Genomic DNA, 23,526 nt, shown 5'->3' with positions numbered 1-23,526 from the left:
GTAATTCTCAAACATGGTTTGGGAGTGTGTGGGGCCCCAGACCCTTCCCAATAAGCAGGTTGGATGTGACCACCCTGTTTTGGCAGGTAGAGGAGGTCAATTCAATGGGCAAAGGCTTGTCCCTGCCAGATGGCCTCGGGACCAGAGGATGGTCCCAGACACGTCCATCGTGCCGGTGCAGGTGTAACCTCTGTTCTTCTGCAGCGCAGACATGGTCAACCACGCTTTCATTTAACAAACCTACAGCTCAAGTTTTTACAGCTTGGATAGTTACCAAACATGCAGCCGTGAATACCTAAGTGATAGTAATTAATTATAATTGCAAACATTCATATTAATTTACAGTACCATCATTTTTAATTTTTTTTTTTTTTTTTTTCCGGGATGCTTATTTTTTGCTGATTAAGGCCACGTCTGCAGCAGCTGGTCTTGTAACCAGGAAAGGCCTAATTCCTCGCAGCCGAGACAAGAAGCCCTCGGCCTTCCCACCAGCTGGTGAGACACAGTCGGCTCCTGCCATTTCCCTCCCCGAAACTGGGACCCGGCAGTGCATGTATCAACCGGCACTGGAGAAATCTCTGTCGCCATCCGAGGCTTCCCGAGCTGCCTGCTCCTCTTCTCCCCACGCTGTGCACCTCATAAAACCCTCGTGCTTCCCTGGCACTTTTGATCTGCCTGTCTGCCGGGGAGGTGGGATGGGCGGGCGAGATTTGCATGCTGGAATTTTGACAAGGAAGTTCCCCAGTGCAGAGGGGACTGGCTTCTTCCTTGCTTTTTGGCTTATTATATTCTTATTTGTTTTTCTAGTCATCCAGCGGGCAATTTTTTGTTATCTTTTTCTCCCAAAGACTACTAGAAAGCAGGTGAATGTAATGTGACATGGGACATCCTAAACCCCAGTCCCAAATAGATAAGCCAATGATGAAAGTACATCTTGGGCTTTCTGAGACACACCTAGTTGCTTGGCTCCCTTCTAAGTATTTTTTTACAGCCAATCTCCCCACCCCGTTGGGGAAATTACACCCAAGGAAAGTTGAATGCATTTGCATCTGGGTAATGCTATGCCCAGGTAAAGCTGGGGAGAACTGATGCTCAGGGCAACCATTTTTCTCGTCAAAAAATGATGGAAGAGGGAAGGTGTGAACTTGGTTCTGCTGGGCATGGCCCAAGCATCCAGTCTCCCTCTCCAGCTTGGTGCTACTGAGTCCTCTGAGCCCTGATTTGTAGGCTGTGGTGCTGGAAGGACACAGACTGGTTGGAGGCAGACCGAAGCTGGGCTGCAAAAGAGACCAGAGAACTGGAAATCATGGCCAAGGAAGGAAGATCAAAAGGCTTGCAGTTGTTTAGTTTAGGAAAACTTTATAACAGCCTACAAATATGTAACAGGATTCTGCAAAGAGAAAGGGAATGAACTGTTCTCCTTATTCGCCAGGACTGGGACAGGAGGTAATTGGCTTAAATTACATCCAGAGAGGTTGAAGTTAGGAGGAACATTTTTCTATGGTGAGGACAGGCATTTGTGTTGGGGGCTGTAGCAAGGCAGCATCTCCTTCTGTGGAGGTTTGAGAAGACGGAGGACCAACGTGTGTTGGGAGCAGTTTGTGCTGGAGCAGGTGCTGCATGGGGACCCCTGCACGTATCTGGGGTCAGCAATGGGCTGAATGCCACGGTGTACCACACCAGAAAAATGAGTCTGGAGAGATTTCGAATGGTGCTCAGCCCTGCGGAGCAGCACAGGGAGGAGGCACTTCAGGTACTCCTGGCTTCGGGGTCGGGAGGTGATGGGTGCTGCTGCCTTGTCAGTAGCAAGGATGCAGGCTGGGCTGGACTGTCGAAACAACACGGTAACAGAGTGGTTTTAAACACTGCTTTCAGGGTTTTCTTTCTTGTTTGTTCAAACCCAGATCTTTTCAGTGATCCTGTGGCTAAGTCAGCTGGGAACAGGGCTTCTTAAAGCAGTTTTACTGCTGCAGACAAAGTAACATCATCACTCCCTCTTCCCTTGAGTCTCCTCCAACATGCATTTTTCTTTCACAAAATTAGAAACTAAGCAGTTTACTGCACCGCTCATGAAATTTGGGGCTCCCTGAATGAGATTGGCTTTGAGGTCCTTCCAGCCTTATTGCAGTAATATAAATGAGGTTTTTCGCCTGTCCCCGGTAAATGGGTTCCAGCTGGACACTGGGCAAGATTCAACTCCCAGACTCCCACACCTAAATGTAGAGGTGAAATTCAGTTGCAGACGTCTTGGAGGCCAGTGCCAGTTTTAGAGACCTGGGAAGCCCAACTGGCCTCCAGTTGTTGTTCAAGGAGGATGCAATTCTCCCAGAGGTGCTGAGCTCTTACTGTTGGCTCCATATGGACAACTTGGATACCCTGAGCACCTCAAACACCACTTTGTACCTCTGTTTGGGCAACTGAGACTTGCCTTAAAGATCTAGCCTGTGTAGCCAATACAATGGAGAGCTATCAGCTGACCAAGTGTAGGCTGGCATGAGCTGAAGACCTCCATAAACTAGGAAATACCCCAGGAGGTAGAACAAAAAGGAATTTGCTCTTATCTGCTGCAATGCCCATGGCTATGTTCACCCATAAGGCAGCAGGACCTGAGCAGGGGATGTAGAGAACCCTTCTAGATGTTGTGTAGCACATGGAGAGTCACCACAGAGTACGTTGGTTTTCTGAGCAAGGTGCAGCCACACTGGCATGAACATGCACCACACTTGGGGAGGTTGCTGGAGCTGCCAGCATGAGCATGAACGTCGGGCTGAAGGTCATTCTTGGTCAGATAGCTGATCCCAGCTCTTTATGCACAGTCTGCAAAGCAAATGTCTTGTTCAAACACACTCCTCCATTGGCAAACAGGAAAAGAAAAGCAACAAAATAATGCTTCTTGGGGCTGGGAGTGGAAAGCTGCTATGGCTTGATAGAATTGAGCTGCTCTGAGCTGAGGTGAGGGGGAAGGCAGCAAACAAGAGTAAGCCTTCAGATGCAGATGTGTTGAATGGTGGCTAGCATGGAAGTAGCTATACATCCTCATATCTCTGTCCATCATCCCTCCTTCCTTGTAGCCCACACAGTTGCAAAACTCCTTGTTTCTGTGAAAGGAGTGTGTGGTGTGTCCTCATCTCTCCTGCAGGGCTTTGTGAAGCAGAGAGATGCTCTAGCCATCTCTGATCGCAAAGGCAGATGAGCTGAGAGAGAAAGGAGTTTGTTTGCTCTGTCCCATTTCTGAAGCCCTGAGGTGGGGCTTTAAGTAGAAACAGTGTTTTCTGCAAGTATCTTCTCTGAGTTGGACACGTTTTCAGGCATGTGACCCTTTCTGTGGGTCCAGAGTAGAGCACACTTCAAGCTAAGTCCTGGCTGAGGATGACTGAGTGTGACTTAATGATGTCAGTTGGGCAATTAGGCAAAAAAGGTGGTTGTCAGGCAGAACAGTCGGTTAGGAAGGACAGAGATGATATGGTTGTTAATCCCATAAAACAGAGAGAAAATAGAGGCAATAACTGCCTGTGAAGCAGAGAAGCTGCTGTTGGGGAAGCCTGTAAAACGCTATGAGAACAATACCGCTCTGCAATCCATCATATTTAGTGCCCAGCAGTCACAAGATGTATTCTTGTTTTTCCTTTCCATGGCATTTTTCCTGGTGGTGAGCAAGGCTGAGGTGTGAGTTGGGATGGTGGAGCAGAGGGGGCCATGGTGATTCTAGTGGTGGATAGAGCAGAGGCTGGTCCTCCTTGGGTCACCCAGCCATACCCAGGGCTGGAAGGGAAGGGAGCACCCCTTGCGACATGCTTTGTGTCACCTCTCTGCTCGGGCTGGTGCTTAGAGTGTGGCTTAGGACCTCCCAAGCAAAAGCAAGGGAGAAAAAAATATGAGAAAAATGCTTCCAAAACTGATGAAAAGAAATAATAGCCAGTTCCCTCACTGCTCTTGGGAAGTTGGTGCCTGTGCTATGAGGACATTCATCCCACCCAACTTTAGATCCCTGGGATCTTTCTGGAGCTGATGGACCAGAGTAGACCTTCCCACCTGGGATTCACCTGACAGATTTTAGGTGGCTAAGTCAGGATGAAATGGCTTTTATCACTCTGAATACAGAGAAAGCCCGAACAGATCCTCTCAGGTGAAGTGTTTATGTTCAACCAGAAGAAACCCATGTGATGTGAATCTTAATGTCTTCCCAATTAATGTCCTTGATAGACCAGAGTGTATTGAAGTCCCCTATCACATTTACCACCCCAGAGTGTATCAGCCATGTTCCTTCCCCCCTATCTTCCTTTTATTGCCTTCTCTACTCTTGCTGAAGTGGGGCTACGCCAGGCCGTGAGGCGCTTCCAGAGAGAGATTCATCCCATCGTAAGACGTGGGCACTTCCATGGGAGGACAGATCCTGCACCTCTGAAATACGGGTCTTGGGAGGAGATGCCTCCATCTCTGAAAGTACCAGGGGACCTCAGAGAGCAAGCTTTGAGCAGATGCCTTGTTTGTGGACAGTTCCATGTAGGTGGGATGAAACGCTGTCAGCAGTGGGTTCCCAATGTGACTTTTCCATTGTAAAGTGACTCCTCCAGCTCATGAAATTTGTTGTCCTGTGGGATCCCTCCCATTTCAGATGACATCTCTTAGATGCCAAGAGGTCTACTCTGATAAACATTGGAAGAAAACTTATAAAGGCAGGAAATACCTGATGAAAGAAGAGATTTCTTGCTCTGGACCCCCATCCACAGGGATGTTGCACGAACTTAAACACAGAAACATCGAACACCAGGCAGCACAAAGTGCTTTTAAAAGTTTAATCTTTCACTATGCTGTTGCAAATAGGTAGGCTAAATTTGATATCTCTTAAAGGCCTAGTCCCCCTGGTTATTCTTAAAAGTGTTATTGGACAGTGGACCTTGTTGCCTCTGGAAGCCACCAAGGCTCAAAAATTTATCAAGACTCAAAGGATATTTCTCTGGATGTTTCTCAGGGTGATCAGGGAGAGACATAGAAGAACTGATGATGCATTTCAGGATGGGGTTTCAGAGAGCTGATGATGGGTTTCAGGAGGGATATGTAACCCAAACTTGAGGTCTCTGTTCACTCCGTAAGTACTTGACTGCCAGTACTTGACTCCCAGGAGCATCCTTCATGAGAAGAGGCAGGAGAGCATCCAGTGACGATTGTATGATATCCCTGCGCACAGCAGGAGGTGGCTCTGTTCATCCCAGCAAGATTTGTAGAGGGCTTTGAAGGAGGGGTCTTTCAGCGTGTCCATAGGAGAAAAGCTTGGGCAGAGCAGGGAGGGGGAAGTGCCTCTCCCAAAATGATCCCCCTTGTCCAAAGCAGGAGTGGGCCTCTAAACAGCTGATGCAAGTAGATACCGTGAAAACTGGTGAGCGGGGCTGAGCTTTCAGACCAGACATCACCCCTTTCATCCTCCACCTGTCTAATGGGCTTCCCCTCTTCTTTAATCTGCCTCCATTGATGGGTATCTCATGACATTAATTTGCTTCTTTCTTCACTCTCCTCTCACTGCCCACTCTTGTCCTGGAGCTCGGCTCCGCACAGGAGCAGAGAAAAGGGGAGCACTCCCCAAATCCCATTTTTCCCTCAGCTGAGGGCAGGTGCTGAGCGGGGTCCCACCACCCCGAGGTGCCTGTGAGCCCAGTGGCGGGGTGTGCGTGTGCAGGCAGGGACGCTGGGGAAAGGAACAGTAGCTTTTTCTCTTCCCGGCGACGCCGACGCGGTGATCAGAGGAGCTGGCCAGAGTCCTAATGAAGATAAATGAATATCCCCTCTCCTCCGCTCCTCCAGCTTTTATTGATGGGCTGCGAGGTGAAAGGCGAGAGCTTGAATGTTCATTTAAGCAGACATCACGAGTTTCTTTGGAGGGGAAGGTGTAAGAATAACCGCCTTGTGCTTGAAAGTTACTCCAAGATGAGCACGCTCAGCTTTACAAGCCTTTCTCCATTCCTTCCCCATCCATCACTTCCCAGGAGCCCTTTGTAAATGCAAATTGCACTTTGATAGAAATAATGCACTGAGCCTCTATTAGTGTCTGTGTAATGGAGAGGGCTATTTTAATGCAATCATTCTTGAAAGAAGCTCCTCTGTGCCTTATTTTAGGCTGTGTATCAAAAACCAATCTCAAAACACGCTCCTCCCCTGCCCTCCGCTCCCTCCCGTCTCTGGCCTTTGCGGGCGCTGGGATACTTTTTATTTCAGGATCGGGATTCATGGGGCAGCCTGGGGGTTTGACTGTGTGAATGACAGCTCAGGCAGACGCCCCATCTGACCTGGTCGCCAGGACAAGGCTTGGTGTCCCAGGATGGGATGCCTGGACCACAGAACGGTGATGGTGGACGCAGTGGTGGGACAACCTGCCTCCTTTGGAGCTTGCCATCTGAGGAAGGTCCAGCTGTGATTTTAGGGGGATGAGATGTCTCATCCCCTGGAGCTGTTTCTTCCCAGACTCTCGCGTGTGCTTTCTAGCTGGGGGAGCTTGTTCAGTCCCAGCTACGAACATCTCGTAGTGTGATGGAGAGTGTGGATTTGCAGAGCAACCCCTGAGATCCTTGGGATGTTTCTGCACTCAGCAAACTGATTTTCTCATGTCCCAGCCTGATCTCTCCCTCCCAGGGTGTGCAGCAGCAGCTCCAGCACTGAAATCAGTTTAAGCTGCTTTAAAAAAAAAAAAAAAAAAGAAAAAAAAAAAGAAAAAAGGAACATTCTTAGCATTGAGATCCCCCTTCACACACACACTTTGGGAGGTCAGAAAAAAACTGCTTTGAACTGTTTAAAAACAAATCTGAGGCATCATTCATCTTCATTAATGAGATATTTAACCAGTTCCTTTTAATAACTTTTTGATGCATATGCCAAATGAAAAAAACATATTTTTGTCTCATTTTCTGCTTAAAAGGCCATTATTTCGGTCTCATTTTCTGATTAAAAGACCATTATGCTCCATTCCCCTTCCCACCTTAACCTCTAAATCCTGCTTTTTTTCCTGGAATTATCATCACACTCCCTCAGAGCAGCGCAGGCTCCTTCTCACACCCTCCGTGTGCCACTGTGATTTGTGCCAGCAAGGATTTGCCCACAGGTTGAGGGAAAAGAGGTGATTTTACTGTCTCTCCTGGGTCTTCTACGGTGCTGCCATGAAGGATTTGATCTCCTGGAGAGGTTAATCTAGATGGATCGGTCTGTCAGGACCCTCCTCCTACCTGTTTGGGTATGAATTATACGGGGTGCTGGAGTGGATTTTCTCCCATTACTGGAAATCAAAGTCATTCAGTAGCATAAATTTGAAGCCCCCTCGCAAAGGATAGCTCCAAAGGTGTGGTCCTCCGGCACCTTCCCAGCGGAGAAGAAATATTTAGTGCCAGTCAGAAACATCAGAGCAAGCTGCAGAGCAGCTCTTCTGAACTCCGGGGTGGAGACCACCACTTTTTGGGGGTCCTCAACTCCCAAGAAGAAAGATATAGGGAGAGAAAAGTCTTTTCATAAATCAGAGAAGCAGCGTGGAGAACAAAGGGAGGAAACATAGAAAGCAGAGGGGGTACTTTCCTGTTTCTCGAAGAGCAGAAGAGGAATGGGGAAGGCAGCGTCGTTAAAGTGAAATCCCCGACTGGAATGACAAAAGGAAAATAAATTAAAGCCAGATTTGTTCCCCTGGGCTGAAGGAAGGAGGATCCTTTTTGGTTTGTTCCTTCTTTCTTGTTTCCTTTAAAGACAGGAGATCAATTGCAGGACTTAATGAGAACCGTCTAGTGTGAGAGGTAGACAATGCGAGACGGAGAAGGATGTCCCAGCGCCCTGGAGATTTTACAGCAGCTTTGAGCATCGGGATCCGTCCCTGTAAGTCGCAGCCCATCTCCGGCCCGCGGCGTTGTGCAATGTGAGCATCGTGCGGGGCTGAGCCTGCACAGCCCGAGCAGGGACCGCCGGTGGCAATCGCTGTCCCTCGTCCTGGGGGACCATCGCATCTGCGGGTCTGTCTTCTGGCGCACACCCACGTTGCGAGCTGACGGTGCAGACACGAGGTGCATCGGGATCCTTTGGAGCTGCCATGCCAGCGATGGCACTCATAGGCACAGTCCTCCTGAGTTGCCTGCAGCATGGCTGCCCATGATCTCTCATCAGGATCATCCTCATTCTCCTGGTCAGGAGAATGCGCCTAATTGGGCTCCAAATGCAGGAGGTTTTGGGGCCCTAATATCATGTTGAAGGTAACCTTGGGTGCAGAGTTTCTACCAAGAGCTAAGGAGGACTCTCTGGGACCCTACGGGGATGTTCCCTTGGAGGGAGAGGAGAACTCCTCCTAGGGAAACCTCTCTGAGTTTGAGAGCATCTCAGCACTCCTGGAGACCCTCAAGGGAGACAGGGGATGCCCACAGGAGGCAGATGCAAACAAACCTGCTCTTTGCACGCTAAACTCATGCCAACATAGATGCCCCATCTCTCCTAGGTTTAAATCCCATTACCCCTTAGAGGGCAGGGAAGGATGCAGTGGGGGGAATAAAATCCCCCATCATTTCCCACCTCATCCCGGGAATTCCAACCCTCTTCCCCAGCTCTATGGGCAACAATGAGAGCTGGAAGTACTTAGACACATCCGTGCCTCTTGCAGCGGAGCAAAGCCTCCCGAATCAGTGTGGAGACGCCTCTTCGGAGGCCTCAGCACCTGGCCCTGGGGATGCATCCTCTTTCAGAGCGAATTATTTTCTCTGTCACTTGATAGGTCTCGAGCCCAGCACGATCCCTTGAGCTTCAGCTGGAGAGAAGGACCTTTCATGGGGCAGGTAAGGAGGACGGGGCCGGGGACGGAGGGGAGGGGGAGCAGGTCTGCAGTAATAGCTCTGAACTTGGCTCGGGACTGTTAATGAATGCAAATGAGCTTTTAGCTACTGGGTCACTGTGTGGTGTTTTGTGCAAAGGTTTTGTGCTCTTAACCGTAACTGTTCACGTGCCTGGCTTGAATGGCGAGGGGCACGGCGGAGGCTGAAAGGATGAGCAGGTACCTTCTCACACCAAAATGTTAACAACTTCCTCCCCACGCTGCTTGCCAGCTCCAGAGATCTGATACGGTTTCACCTGGGCCTCGAAAAACCCTTTGCAAAGGTTTTTTTTGTTTTGTTGTTTTTTTTTTTTTTCTGGGGCCTTGTCACCCTGGATATTTAATACTCATTTATGAGTTTGCTCACTGCCATAAAAACGGGAGGGGATGCAGAAGGGGGACAATGCCAGCCAGTTATCCTCTACCAGTACCCCCAAAACAGCTCAACGGGGCGCCCCACAAAATGACTGGTTATTACTGAAGCTGCTAATTTCTGTTCCCATCATAAATCCGGGCTATTTTATGCAGGATGATGAGTTTTGCCTTCTCAGAAAACCTGAATGGGACTCAAACTGGATATGAATTTCTCTCCCCAGTTTTTAACTAGGAGCATGGACTGATTTTGGTTTTAAGGAGGTTTTCCTTAAAAGAAAACTGAATTCCGCAAGGAGAATGGGAAAACCTCCTTGTCATTCAGCTATCCTAAAGATGAGCTATACAAACCATTGGTGTGTGTTTCAGGAGACAGAGAAATACTCAGAGCCAGCATCTGCCAGCCTCATCCACAAGTGAAATGCCAATTTATTCTGTGGGTTTCCATGTGGCCGTTGCATTTTCCTTTTAGTTCTAGTCACATAAGCAGTTTGCAAGATCCAGACCAGTGCTGCTTGAAAGGGGATGAAGCATTTTTGCAAGAAAATGAGCCATGTTGCTTTCAGCTTTGTTCCATGTGTCCTTGAGGGAAGTGGAAAACTTCCCCAAACTTCCCAAAACTAGAAAGACTAGTTCTGAAAAATGCTGTTTTCTTCCTCTTCCCCAATACCTTTCCTCTCTCACAAACCTCCCGCTAGTTTTCTGGACAAAGAGAAGAAAGGTGTCCCTTCCTCTTGCTTTGCTAAAAAATAATAACTGAAAATTGCTGAAATCTGATGAGGAAAAAACAGCTGGTTTGTGGTTCTTTTTTTTTTTTTTTCTTTTTGAAAGAAAAAGTCAACTATCACTTGTGCCTAACTGGGATGCTAGCCTGGTGTTATCCCACTACGGCAACAGACATCCATCCCTATCCTGCTTTTTGGTGACACCTCTTGTCCCCAAGGCTGAGTGAGCTCCAGCACCATCCGTTGGCCCTGGGGCACTGTCCTGCACCCCTGGGCACCGCTTTTGAGCAGGTTGCAAACCCAGGAACTTCCAGTGGGATTTCCATCCCGGAGTCCCCTTCTGTGCCCCCAGCAGGTGCTTGGGTGCTTCACCCCATCACTCTGCAGCAAAGGGGTGGCACCGGCCCAGAGCATCTTCCCTCTGTTGAAGGCTTCTTGGCCCAGAGGGATGCAGGTGCTGCAGCCTGGGAGGGTGCAGGGTTAGCAGGGGGGGTCCCTCCCCCGGTGTGGGCTCTGCTGGGTGCCCTAAATGCTGGGTGCCGTGACCGCTGGGCACATGCAGCCTAAAGACCCTGACCACTCCGGCTGCGGGTGAGCTCGAGAGCCGGACGCCATCCTCTGCCATTTGAGCCAAAAGAAAAGAAATTTTAAAAAGGTATGGAGGGGAAAAGGGGGTTTTTGGGAGGTCCTTTAGGAAAGCAGCTCCTCAGCGGAGAGCGCCGCTCCGCTGCTGGGCCGTGTCTCTGGAGGGCAGTATGTGCCCGGCACAAGCCGAGCCCTTCGTTTTGGCGCTCAGGGAGACAATGAATCCCACGCTGAACTTCCTCTCATTTGAGGCTTGATGTGTTTTTCATTTGGGTCTTGTTTTGTTTTCTTTCTTTTCTCTTTCTCCCTCCCCTGCCCCCCCCTTCCCTATTTTTCCCAGCGGGATTTAATAAGTAGAGCAGGCAGGGCTCAAGGGACAGGAGCCAGCAGTAGGGCATCGCCATGGGTAGGTTAACGTGCGCGTCGGCTCCAGCTCTTTGCTTGCCACCAATCTAAAATCATGAGCTGCAGTGCAAAAGCCGATGGTATCCTCCGCTCTCTTTCTATGAATTTTTGTTAACTCTTTTTCAAAGGGTTTCGGAGGAGTTTGGGAGAAAGGGCAGGAGCAGGGAGGGGAAAGGGAGCTGGTGGGGGTCTTTAGCATGGAGAGAAGGGTGAAATTCCAGGATAACGGTGTAAATCCCAGCCCCCTTCATGCGCACCCAGCGTTTTCAGCGAGGAAAACCTGGTCTTAGAAAGAGGTTCCTGAGCAAACTTTGAATTATTCCCACTCAGCGTGTCCTTGAAGTTGCCTCTTCAGCAGTGTTTTGTATTAAAAGGTCTGGGATATAAATAGTGTTTCAGCAGCATCTTCAAAGTCTCATCTCTTGAAAATATATACATGCACACATGTACCCCTCGCTCCCTCCCTCCCTCCCTCCCAGCCGGTCCCTGTCTCGGATTACCCTGGCATTTTCTTTTGAGATGAACGGAGAAACTTCAACGTAGTTTATTTTCCTTCAGAGCAGGGTAAGATGTTTCTCGTTATGCCTTTTTAATTTTCTAAAAGGCTGCATGGCATGTAGAATAATAGTGGCTGTATTCTTGCAATGATGCAAAAATCCTTCGCAGCCCACCCTTTCGAGTAATTATCTGCTGCTCGCAGAAGACCCAGGCAGGGGAAAAGCCAGATGGTTTTCAAAAAGGGCTGAGATTTGGGAGCATGGTTTTACTGGTAGCAGAATAAAAAAAGGAAGTTTGTTAGGAAAAAAAGAATAAATACCAGCCAGGGCTGGCGGGCTGGGTTTTCAGAAAGGCATTTAAACCAGATTTTTTTAGGGCAATGTTTTGCAGAGATACTAGAGAGGAAGATAAAATAAGAGACGATCCAGAAAGCAAGGAAGAATTTATTTTTTTTTAAAAAAAGGAAACTTGGGAAAAGAATGTCTTCTCCTTGAAAAGAAATTCCAAACCAGGAGACATTAAAGAAAAGACTCTGGATACCTGAGATTATTCCGAATGTACAGAAAATATTGCCAGCTTGCTGGGCAAAACAGTTGCATCCCTGCTTATCTGACCCAGCAAGGAGCTTAAATCTTCCTATTTTCAGAAATGGGGGAGAGAAAACACGCAAAATGTTCCTAATTGAGGCAAAAAAAAGTGACAGAAGCACAAAACTTGCTGTGCGCAGCCCCCACCGATGCCCCTGAGCAGGGCTCCCATGGGGATGCGTGCCTGGAATTTGGGATGCTCCAAAGGGGCAAAGAAGCATTTGGCCACTGGATTATTGCCCTGGCATTTGGTTTTGAAGCAGGCATGGAGGGACAGGACGGCTTTTGGGGAGGCAGAAAGGGGCTGAGAGCGACCAGAAAATGCTGTTGCAATGCGGAGTGGCACCCGGGGAAAGAAAATTGAGTGCGGATGGCAATAAGGCTGCGGGTAGGATAATCCCTAGGGGCTGCATGGGGGTCCCTGGATCATCTTCCCGAAGGACCGTCCGGAGCTTAGCGCCGACAGCCCTTTACGAGCGGACCCACACACCCTGCTTCTCGCTTTATAAGATGTAAAACGTGAACTGAGGGATTTTTATTTTATTTGTGTGTGTCTCTGTAACCACCCTCTATAATAACGCCTGGAGTGGGACCAAGCTGCGTTTCTTTTCCTTGGGAGAAGGCATATGCACAAAAAGGGGAATATCAAAATGATCTCGTTTCTGTCTCTCTTCGGTCTCATATTGAACAAAGGACAGATGGGAACAAGAAAGGAAGAAAAAAATATCACCTGTTCCCATCCAGTCTTAGAGAGATCGCAGTCATTATCTCAGCAGCTTCACATTTCTAAAGGGGCTTCATTTTTCTTTTAAACACTGGCATCTTGCTAAAAAAACAAGAGAAGAAATCCCCTATTTAAGTCCCCCCCAAACCGAATGGCTTTTCCTTGCCTTTCCCTGCCCTCCCCACAGCCCCAACTTTAACACCTGGGAAAAGAAAGTCGAAAGGAAATCCAACCAAAACAAAAATAAAGGCCCCCAACCCTGGCTTTTCTCGATGGCGTTTCTCCATCTGACAAAAGCCTTTGGTTTTCTGTCATTCTTTTCATTTCCTTGATGGCTCCCCAATTGTCAAGCCTTCAAGAAAATGCACTTTAGCTCTTTGTCCCCAAATGTAATTTGATAAACTCTTTGCAGAAACATTCTGGTTTCCGAGGCTTTTCAAAAAAAAAAAAAAAAAAAAAAAGGGGAAAAAAAAAAGAAGGAAAAAAAAGAAGGAAAAAAGAAAAATAAAAAGAATCCTCCCCCCTGAGCTGCTCCTGCAAAGGGTGCAAGTGGGGGAGATGATATTTCGGAGCCTGTTTGAGCATTTTAAATAGAACCAAGGGTTTTTGCGGCAGGGTGATGGAGGAGAGGAAGAAGCGGGACGGAGGGGGCCTGGCTGACGATGCGGGCGGGCGGGCGGCAGCCGGGGCTTGGGGGAGCACAGAGGAAGCTTTACATTGTCATCGTCCCTAAATGCTTATGAATACTCATTTTCAAGCAGCACCCTGTGGGCGGGGACCACCCCAGCTTTCACGCTATAAAATGCTCCGGGTTTCCCTGGCGTGGGGAGCGGTCCGCGGGACCTACGGCTTCAGGGTGGCTGAAGTCAACTTGGACTTCAAGGTTGGGTAAGTGGCAAAAATAATACAGATTTTATTTTATTTCCCCCTCCTCCCTGGTGAGAGCTGGTTGCTGAGCAGGGGTTTCAGTGCCGGGGAGCTGCACCCAATCGCTCATGAAATATCTGTTCCCCTTCCTTCGGTCGCCTCGGTTTTTATGGAACCGCTTCTGCCCAAGGGGTTTGTTGTTGTTTTCTTTCATGTGAGGGGTGAAAAAACCAGTGATGACAACTTCGAAATTTCATTGCAGGGCTTTAAAGGCGCCTGGTTTGAAAAAAAAAAAAAAAAAAAAAAAGAAAGCAAAGCAAAACAAAGCCCTAAACCAGAACCGGGGGCCTATTCCCAGGTGGGGGAAGTGGTGTAACTCCACTCCGAGCAGGACACGCTGGCTGCTGGGCACTGGCTGCTGGGACCCCCCGGGACTCCGTCACGCTTTGGGGGGAAAAAAATACCAAAACTGATCGAGAAGCAAAAAATCAAATTGGAGATTCGGTTGCAAAAAATACATTGCAGATTTGGTGGCAAAAATGACATTGCAGACTTGATTGCAAAAAAATAAATTGCAAATGAGGGTGGTTTTTTCCCCATTAATATCCTGGCAGGGACAGTGGTCAAATTACAAAGGAGCTGGAGATGGGTTTTCTCTGAAATGTAAAGTTCCCATACATTCTGGCTGTCCTGCAGTGTCCGTGGGAGCAGCACAGCAGCCCCCACGCGTCATTTGCCATACAGGTGGTTGAGCGGCTAGAAAATACATTGCGATCCCTCTCAGAAAAGTTACCAAAACAGCTATAAAAGTGTTGTCCAAGACAGAGTATTAATGCCCGCAAGAAATAAAACACACCATCAAACTGAAAAAAAAAGTAGCAACATCCGTAGCAGACCGCTAGCAGGGAGTCCTGGCTCAAAAATTAGTTATGTGGGTGAAGGTGATTTTTTAAAAAATCAAATAGAAACAGCATCACACACTGTGCGTGCTAAAACCAGTCTTTGAATGGGACGCGAAAATCAAAAATTGCACTTGTGCATTTCCAGTTCCTCCCAATTCCCCTTTCGGTGGGTTTTGCCGGCACTGGCTGAGATACGGAGAGAAAGAATCAGTGTGTTAAAAAACAGGGATGGGACGCGAGCAAGCATTCAACAGCGAGAACAAGAAAAGGCAATTTCAGAAGCAACTAGTCCCTTTAAAAACAAAAATTTAAAATAAAATGTTACCTAGATGTGCCTCCGGGATTATTTCAGGGCATCCACTCCGTCTGTGCGGCCGAGACGGATGCAGCTCGCTCTGCCGGGGACGGCGGCGGCCGTGAAAGAGGGAAAGGAAAATGCACGTAGGGAGGTTATGTGTGCAGGGAGCAAATCAAGCACCTCTTTTTACCCTCCCGTAATGGAGGAGCCAGGGGTGACCTGGAAAGGCAAAAAAACCCTACATTCGCTAATAATGAGGATATCCAAGTAATGCAGCATCGCTTTTAACCTACGGGACTCTCCGCTGCTCTCTCCAGCCGGAATTTAACAGCGCTGGAGTTTTTCAGGAGCTGAAGGGAGAGCATTGCCCGCTCTGGGGAAGTGAAAACCCATTAAATTTGGAAAAGGGAGAAATTTGATGCGGGATTGAGCCCCAGGATGTGGGAGCCGGTAGCGTTGAGCCCCAAACTCACTGCTGCTTTCAGGCTCGGCCGCATCCCAGAGTGGTGAGTTCCTCCAGTTCACCCATTCCTGGTGGGAGCAGCATCTAGCACCACCAAAACGTTCCTTGGGGCTGGTTTTGCCAAACCTGTTGCCTGATGGTGCCATCACCCCTCTCCACCTCATGAATAATTGCTCCTCCATTAACTTCTCCACCCCGTTTGCAATTTCATGGGCTTTTGGCTTTATTTGCAGACAATGATAAAATTACCCAGATTACGGTAAAAGTTGGGGCAAAGCTGGGAGCACCTGGGCAGAGCCGTGGCTGCACCCTGGTGACCTGGTTTCAGCTCTGCCATTGACCTTGGAAAAGCCATTTTCCCCTCTGAACTCTCACGGCTTTATCTCTAGAGGGGGGGAATTCTGCAAAAAAAGAGAAACTCCTAAAAAACCCAAGTATTTTGTAGGCTTTTCCCATTTACCTCTGAATTTTCCAGCAGTGGGAAAAGAAACAGATTCTTATGGAAAATACGTGCTGGTGGCTTATTTCTGTCCCTCTCCCAGCCCCTCAAAGGGGCATTTGCACACATTTACAAAGCAGTGGGAGACATTTCGGGACACGAGCTCTGCTCATACACGTCGCTGCTTTGGGGGCGCCGAGAGCATGTTGGGGGTGGTGTTTCCCTTGGGAAAGGGAGGAGGAGGGTAAGGCAGACAAGGCCTCCCTCTTTGCTGGGCATTTCTGTGGTCATGCTCCTGGACCTTGAGGGGTCTTGGAGTGTTGTCTGTGGCAGGTGCTGCCATCAGGGGCCGAAGCCACGCTGTTGGCGATGGATGTGCTTCTCTTAAACCTCTTAGTGACTCTCAGCCCCCAGCCCAGCCCAGGTCTGATGCTGAGCCCGGTGTAGCGCCGGCTGTTACTGTCCCAGGAGATGCACGGCGTCCCCCTCCTCACTGATCTGGGGGGACAAGGGGAGAGCTGAGCCCCCCTTCGCCCATTTTCCCTGCTTGGCGGGGGGTGTCTGAGCCTGATGAGGCGTGTGGGCTGGCTGGGCAGGCAGGGGTCGTTCAGCTAGGCTGGCTGGCGGGATCCAGGGGCGGCAGTGGAGGCTAGCAGGGTAGCAGGCAGGCAGGGATCACTGGGGAGCACGGCAGGAGGAATCTGAGGAAGGTGTTTTGGGAAGGTATTTAGGGAAGGCATTTTGGGGAAGCGCTTCGGGACGGCGTGAGGCACTTTGGGGAGGCGCTTTAGGGAGGCACTTTGAGGAAAGTGTGTTAGGAAGACGCTTTGGGAAGGTGCTTCGGGGAAGATGCGCTGGGGAGGTGTTTGGGGAAGACGCTTTGGGGAAGGCGCGGCGGGCCGAGCCGGAGGGGCACCCTGCAGGGAGGAGGGAGCCTCGGCGGTGCGGGGCGGTCCCGGCGGGCACCTGCGGGCCGGGCCGCCGCCTGCAGTGCCGCCGGCCGCCACCGGGTGGGGCGGCAGGGCAAAGAGTGAGCGCGGCGGCGGCGGCGAGGGGGGGGCGGCTATCGCTCCGCAGCGGGGGAGGGGGGGACTCCTGCACCGGGATGCGCCGGGAGGGAGGGACCCTCTCCGCACCGTGGGGAGCTGCCTGCGGCGGGGCGCACGGGGGGGTGTCCCTGCGGCGGGGCGCACCGGGAGGCACGGGGGGGCTCTGGCGATGCGCGGGGGGGGTGGGAGTCGGGGCGGGGGTGGGGGGGGAGGTCTCCGTCCACCGGCACGCACCGGTGGGCTGGTGATGGTGGAAACTCCCATCGCCGGGAAACACGGGGATGCAATGGGTGCGCGTGTGGGTCTCCGCACCGGGATACACCGGGAGTGGGGGTCAGCAAGGAGTCCATGGGGATGCACGGGGGTGGGGGATCCGGGGTGGCAGGGATCCCTGCCCTGGGCGTACCCAAGGATGCGGGGGGAGGGGATCGTTGCACCCGCTCCGCGATGCTCCGGGGGGATCCCCGCACCCCAGGTCCATCCCCGCACCGGGACGGAGGGGGAGACGCAGGAAAGCGGCTCCAGGCCTAGCTCCCCCCGGGGTCACCCCAAAGGAAGGAGGGGACGCCCCCCGAATCCTCGGGAGACGCAGCGGCGGGGGGAGGTGGGGGGGGCAGCTCCTCTCGGCGCTCCGCAGTCCCACCGGGCACCAGACTCAAACCAGCTGGGGAGGCTAAAGGGGGACGCCGGCCGAGGGGGGAGAATGGTGGGGGGGGTTGCGAAGGAGAAGGGGGGAACTCAATGAACTTTTGTTTTTCCTGTAATCTGAAGCAAATGCTTTGCAAAACTGTCTGTAACCAGGCAGCCCGGATACCTGCCTTTGCCTCCATCGCTGCTGTGGCTGGGCTGAGGGGGCTGGGGGGGGTGGGGGGGAGGGAAGCGGTATTGCAGCCGTCTGTGCAAGGCAGCGTCTGGGTTGGAAACACACCTCGGATAAAGCGGGGATCCCCCAGCCCTGATACCCCTGTTCTGGAAAGCACCGGGGAGGGGGGGTCAGGAAAATCGCCCCCCCCCCAAAAAAAATAAAATAAAATAAAATGTTGGTGTGTGTGGAATATAACAAACCCGAAACAAATAATGGGGGAGAGGGGGGTGCAGAGAGTAAATCATTGCAAGGGGCAAATCACTGGGAGCAAATAATTGGAGGGGGCAAATCAATGAAAGAAGGCAAATAATTGGGGGGGGAGGGGGGGAGAGGCCAAATCATTGCAGGGGGTAAATCCTTGTGGGGGTAAATCACTGAAGGGGCAAATCATTGCAGTGGATAAATCATTACAAGCAGGGAAGGGCAGGGGAGCAAGGAGTTGCAATTGGGGAAATGGAGGGGTCTGAATCTTTATGGGGAGGGTAAATCATGGCAAGAAGCAAGTAATGAAAGAGGGGCAAATCAATAGAGGGGGTAAATTATTGGGGAGGGAGAGAATCATTGCCTGGGGCAAATTAGTGTAGGGCACGGGTGTAAATCATTGACCGGGGCAAATTATTCTGGGGGGTAAATTACTGAAAGGGGAAAATCATCGAGGGATAAATCTTGTGTGTGAAGGGAATCATTGCAAGGGGGGAAATCACTGAGGGTAATTATTTCAGGGAAGAATTATCGCAAGGGGGAATCGTTAAAGGGTTAAACATTGGGGGGGTGTCATTGTAAGGGGGAAATCATTGGGGGGGTAGATCTTGGGAGGGAGTCATTGCAAGGGGGAATCATTAGGGGTTAAATATTGGGGGGATTATTGTAAGGGAAAATCATTAAGGGTTAAATATAGCGTGGGGATCATTGCAAGGGTGAAATAATCAAGGATTAAATATTGGGGGGGTTCATCACACGACTGAACATTACGGGGTGGCGGGAGTCACTGCGAGGCGAAAATGTTGGGGGGGAATCATTGCAAGGAGGGCATGATTAAGGGTTAAATATTGGGGGGGGGGCGGGGGGGAGATAATTTGGGGAGGGGGAATCCTTTCGGAGGAGCCGGGGCTGAGCCGCGCTTGTCTCTCCGCAGGCCGAAGGTACGGACGGCGAAGGAGGAGAAGGAGGAGGAGGAGGAGGATGAGGCCGAGGAGCGCGGCGTGACCGTGCGGCGGGCGGCGGGCCAGGGCTCGCACGCTCCAGCGCCGCGTCCGCCCGGCTCGTCCCGCCTCCCCCGGAGCCCTCTGAAGTGAGGGTGGGTGTGCGGGGGGGAGCAGCCGTGCTGGCGGCCAGCCCAGCCCCGGCTTCCCCGCCTCTATATAAACACACATTTGACTTTCTTTTTTACTCCTATTTAAGATTGAGAGGGGCGAGCAGCCCTTTTTACTGAAGTCTGGTGAAAAGTCTGGGGCTAACAAATAACCGGCATATAGATATATAGATATATTTATAGAGATATATTTATATAGATAGATAGAGATATAAACCGATCCGTCTCGCTCCGTGTGTGTAGATACATATATATAGCTATTTAATTCTTCCATCTCTCCAGGTCGTGGCTGAATTATTTTATGATTTTTTAACATTTTTTAAAATCTCGCTCCTTTTTTTCCCTTTCTTTTTTTTTTTACTTTTTTTTCCCCTCTGGTGTGTGTGACTTTGCCTTGAAAGCGAGCGAAAGCCAGAGCATCTGCATTTGGACTTTTTGGGGTCTTTTTTTTTCACTCCAGGGTTTTTCTTTTTCATTTTTTTTTCTCGAGTTTTTGACTACTCCCCCAACCCCTTCTTTTGGGGTCTCTCTTGTTTTTGGGGGTTATTTTTAAAACTTTTCTTTTTACCCCTCTCTTTTTGTGTTGTGTGGGTTGCTTTTTTTTTTTTCCCCCCTGTGTCACTCTGTCAAGTTTATTCCAAACAAGAACAAAGTTTTCAGAGAGGGACAGAGGAGAAACTGCTTTTTGCCCTTTTCCCCCCCCTCTTTTTTTCCTCCCCCTCCCGCTCCCCCCTTTTTTTTCCTGTTGTTTTTCTAACCTGCCAGCGGAGAGGGGGGCGAGCCCGGCCCCCCCCGCCCCAGGACCCCCCAGGCAGGGTTTAGCGTGCGCTCCGCAATCGCCCTCTTTTCGTGCGTGCGTGTGTGTGGGTGCGAGTGTGGTGCCTGTCAAGGGGCTGTTTCTCTCCCCACCCTCCTCCTCCTCCTTCTTCCAAATATGCTTTTTGCAAGTTTTGATCTCGTCTCGGCACTGGCTACCCTCGCGGCGTGCTTGGTGTCACTGACTTTGCTGCTGGCCGTGTCCCAACAGCTGTGGCAGCTCCGCTGGGCTGCCACCCGCGACAAAACCTGCAAGCTACCAATCCCTAAAGGCTCTATGGGATTCCCTTTAATCGGAGAAACCTTCCACTGGCTCCTGCAGGTAAGGAGGATTCCCTTCCCTTCCCTCCCTGGAAGGTGGGCTGGGACCGGCTTTTTTTTTTTTTTAGGGCTTTTTTTTTCTTCTTTTTTTTTTTTTTTTTTTTCTTTTCCTTTCGATTGCATCATGCGGGTTCCCGGCGAGCTGGGGAGGTAGCTGGGGCCGGGGGCTGGTGGCGGCTGGCGCGGGGGGGGCGGAACGGAGGGAGCCGGGCCCGGCCGGTCTCGCCCCGGGGCGGCCGCCGCGCTGCGCTCCCCGGCCGGGCGGTGCGGGGTTCCCCCCGGCGGGGGCTGTTCGGGGCCGGAAAGGAGGCTCGGGGTCTCCCCTGCGCTGCCAAAATCTTCTCCCCCTCCCGCCCCCCCCCCGCGCCTAAATACTTGCAAAAAAAAAAATTAAGGATAATAAAGCCGGGGGTGAGAGGTAGCCCGGGGGTGCGAGTTAGCCCCGGAGCGAGGGTGGATGTCGCCGGGCACGGCGCGGGGCTCCCCGGGTCGCATCCCCCCGCTCGCCACCCCACGCCCCTGCAATGGGCTCCCCCCGCTCCCCGAGCCGTCCCATCCCCGTCCCCGGGGCTGCTCCCGCCGGGTTCGCAACCCGCCCGGCTCGGGTCCGGTCTTGGGGGAAGCCCGCGGAGGTAATCGGTAGATTAACCCGGGATTAACCTTGCTAAATGTTGAACAGCGGCGGGCGGAGCGGGATCCCCTCGGACCGCGTTGCGAGAGGGTGACTGCCAAAAAAAGAGGGGGGGGGGAGAAGAAAAAAAAAAAAAGAAAAGGGAGGTGGAGAGGAGGCAGGAGGCGGCCGAGGAGTGCCCCGCTGCGGGGGGAGCCGCGGGCCGGGCTGGGGGCACCCCGCGGTTCGCAGCATCCCAGGAGGGAACCCCCGAGGAAAATTAGCCCGAGGGTTTCCCGCTCCCTCCTCGCGGGGCAAAATAGAAATAATAATAAGCAAATGGAAGCCTGGCGAGGATGCTCCCGCCAGCGAAGGTCGCGTTTCATTGACGGGAGCGCCGAGGGGACGGCAGAGCCCGCGGCGGGGCAGGGCAGCCCGGTCCCGGCTGCGAGGGCTGCGGCGTCCCCCGGTTTCCCCCCCCGCCCCCGCCGCCGGGGAAGCCCCGACGTGGGAGCCCGGCGCGGCAGCCCCGCTCCCCGGCCGGCCCCCTCCCCGCCAGCGGCGCCGAAGGGGTTAACCGCACGCTCTCAATAGGGCTTTATTTTTTAAAGAAATTTATCAGATTTTTACAGGGGGACCAGAAAAGGGTTCTCGCTTTTCCACAGGCTCCGTCCAAACAGAGTCCAGGGCTAAAAATACAAAATTTTGTATAAATTGGACTCCATTCGAAACTTCTCCCACATAAAGGTCCTCTTTGTGCTGCCCTGGAAATGGTGTACAAATAACTCTTTATTAATGCCACAAAAAGGACTTTAATTATATTTACGCAGATCAAGAAACAGGGTCACCTGAACATCTGAAATTCACAACCGCGCTTTTGTTTCAAAATAAACACACGCACTCACAACTCAGCGCCGGGGCGCGGGGCTGCGGCGCTCGCAGCTATTCTCCCCGCTCGGGATGGGGTTTTTGGGGGGACATCCCCCCGCCTTCCCCCCTCCCGGCGGCTCCATCCGCCTCCTCGCTGACAAAAGCCCCCGGAGCATGTGGGAAAGTTATTAAACCCTCTCAAATCTGGAGATTTACTTAGGCAAATTGCAGCCTTTCGAGTAAATTCAGCCTGAGCGAAAAAAAAAAAAAAAAGAGAAAGGGAAAAAAAAAAGGTTAAAAAGTGCCAGAGGAGGTAACGGTAGAAGTTAAAAGGAGGAGAGGGAAAGGGGGTGGAGGGCACCGACCCCCGCCGGGGCGGCGGGAGGAGCGGGCACGCCGCCGGCAGCGCCGGGCGCCCCGTCGGTGGGAGCCGGGTTGTGCGGGAGTGGGATGTCGGGGTTACCCCACTCTCCCCCATTTCTGCCCCCTACCCCGGCCGGGTTCACCCCCAAACCTGCAGGCGCGAGGACACCCCTCCTCCGCCCCCCCCCGTCTCCCGCCCCCCAAAGCGTCTCCCCGCTGCGCCGTGGGGTGCAAGCTGCGCGGGCGCGTAGAGGCCGTGCGGTAACACAGCCCCCCCCCCCCCCCCCACTCGTGTTTTGTCCCCCACCTCCCCCCCCTTCCCGCAGGGCTCCTGCTTCCAGTCTTCGCGGCGGGAGAAGTACGGGAACGTGTTCAAGACGCACTTGCTGGGGCGGCCGCTGGTGCGGGTGACGGGGGCGGAGAACGTGCGGAAGATCTTGATGGGGGAGCACCACCTGGTGAGCACCGAGTGGCCGCGCAGCACCCGCATGCTGCTGGGGCCCAACACCGTGGCCAACTCCATCGGCGACATCCACCGCCACAAGAGGAAGGTGAGGTACCCACGCGAGACGGGGAGGGGGGGGGTGCATGGTGGTGGGGGGGTGCGTGGGGCGGGGGAACCCCCTTCCTTCCCTCCCTCCCTCCTTCCCCTCTCGCCCTCCTCTCCTTTTCCCCCCATCCCTCTCCCCGCGGAGCCCTCGTGCGTGGGAGGTCCCGCGTGCCCCCTCCGTGTCCCCCCCCCCTCCTCCTCCACGCCGTGTCCCCGCTCGATGCCTTTGAGGAATTTAAAAGGGCGATGGGGAGGAGAGAGGGTGAGCGGGGGGAGAGTGTCACACGCGGGGCTGCCCCGCAGGTCGCTGCTGAGGACGGAGGTGCTGCCCCTCTCCCCGCCCCCCCCCGCCATCAGCGCCCCACCAGCCCCCCGCAACCGGTGTCACGCGTGGCGGGCGCTGCCGTGAGCCGAGCGCCGAGCGCGGTCCCAGAGGCTCTTAAAAGGGCGATGCAACCGGCGGGCACCGCGCGGCGTGGGGCGGAGGGGGGGCAACGAGTGTGGGGGGCAACGAATCGGGGGGCCCCCTCCCATTTCCAGGCTCCGCCGAGAGGTGTCGTGGGCAGACCCCGCGGGGTTTGTGTTTGTTGGGTGGCGGGGGGGGTGTGTGTCTCATGGCGCTGGGTGTTCCATTGGATTTCAGGGAAATTGGGGCACTGATGAGGGTCCTGGGGTGAAGTGCGGGGGGAAAACTGAGCTGGGGGGCGGGGGGGGGGGCGGGGTGGGTGCTGAGACCCTGCGGGGCCTTGCCTCACCTCACCCCCTCGGGGGTCCTGGGGTGAGACCCTCCTTACAGACCCGAGGGCAGGCAGGTAGCGTAGGGCACCCCGGTTTCAGGGGGTGTTGAGCCCAAGCAGATGTAGGGGATCACCCTCATGTCTCCCCATCAGCAAAGGCGGTGGCAAAGGTGACAAGCCTGCGCAGGCTGGCATGGCGGCATGGGTGATGGCTTTCGCATCCCGTCCTCCCCGGGACAGGCTCTTTCCCAGCTGGGTCAGGGCAGGCAGTGGATTTGAGGTGAAGGTAATGTGTCTGCCCCCCTCTCTGCGGTGCCCAGACATCGTTCCCTGCAAGGGGAGTG

At 52.6% G+C, this 23,526-nt stretch overlaps 1 protein-coding gene across 2 annotated transcripts in view; it reads left to right on the top strand.

Moving 5' to 3' along the window:
- Nucleotides 1-12,248: 12,248 nt before the first annotated feature.
- Nucleotides 12,249-23,526, top strand: part of LOC134516730 (cytochrome P450 26B1) — a 30,529-nt gene continuing 19,251 nt past the window's right edge. Inside the window, exons 1-4 of one of the 2 annotated variants that reach the window (XM_063337244.1) lie at nt 12,249-12,384; nt 13,482-13,608; nt 18,739-20,053; nt 22,222-22,446. In XM_063337244.1, the coding sequence (XP_063193314.1) occupies nt 19,850-20,053; nt 22,222-22,446 (429 nt within the window). In that variant the 5' untranslated portion in view covers nt 12,249-12,384; nt 13,482-13,608; nt 18,739-19,849. Of the gene's footprint in view, nt 12,385-13,417; nt 13,609-18,738; nt 20,054-22,221; nt 22,447-23,526 lie in introns of those variants that run through there. The other variant, XM_063337245.1, reaches the window with a different exon arrangement.

The sequence above is a fragment of the Chroicocephalus ridibundus genome, chromosome 5 (assembly GCF_963924245.1).
Source record: "Chroicocephalus ridibundus chromosome 5, bChrRid1.1, whole genome shotgun sequence".
Taxonomy (NCBI): Eukaryota; Metazoa; Chordata; class Aves; order Charadriiformes; family Laridae; genus Chroicocephalus; species Chroicocephalus ridibundus.
Note: the sequence above shows the minus strand (reverse complement) of the source record. Positions and strands in the feature narration are given on the sequence as shown.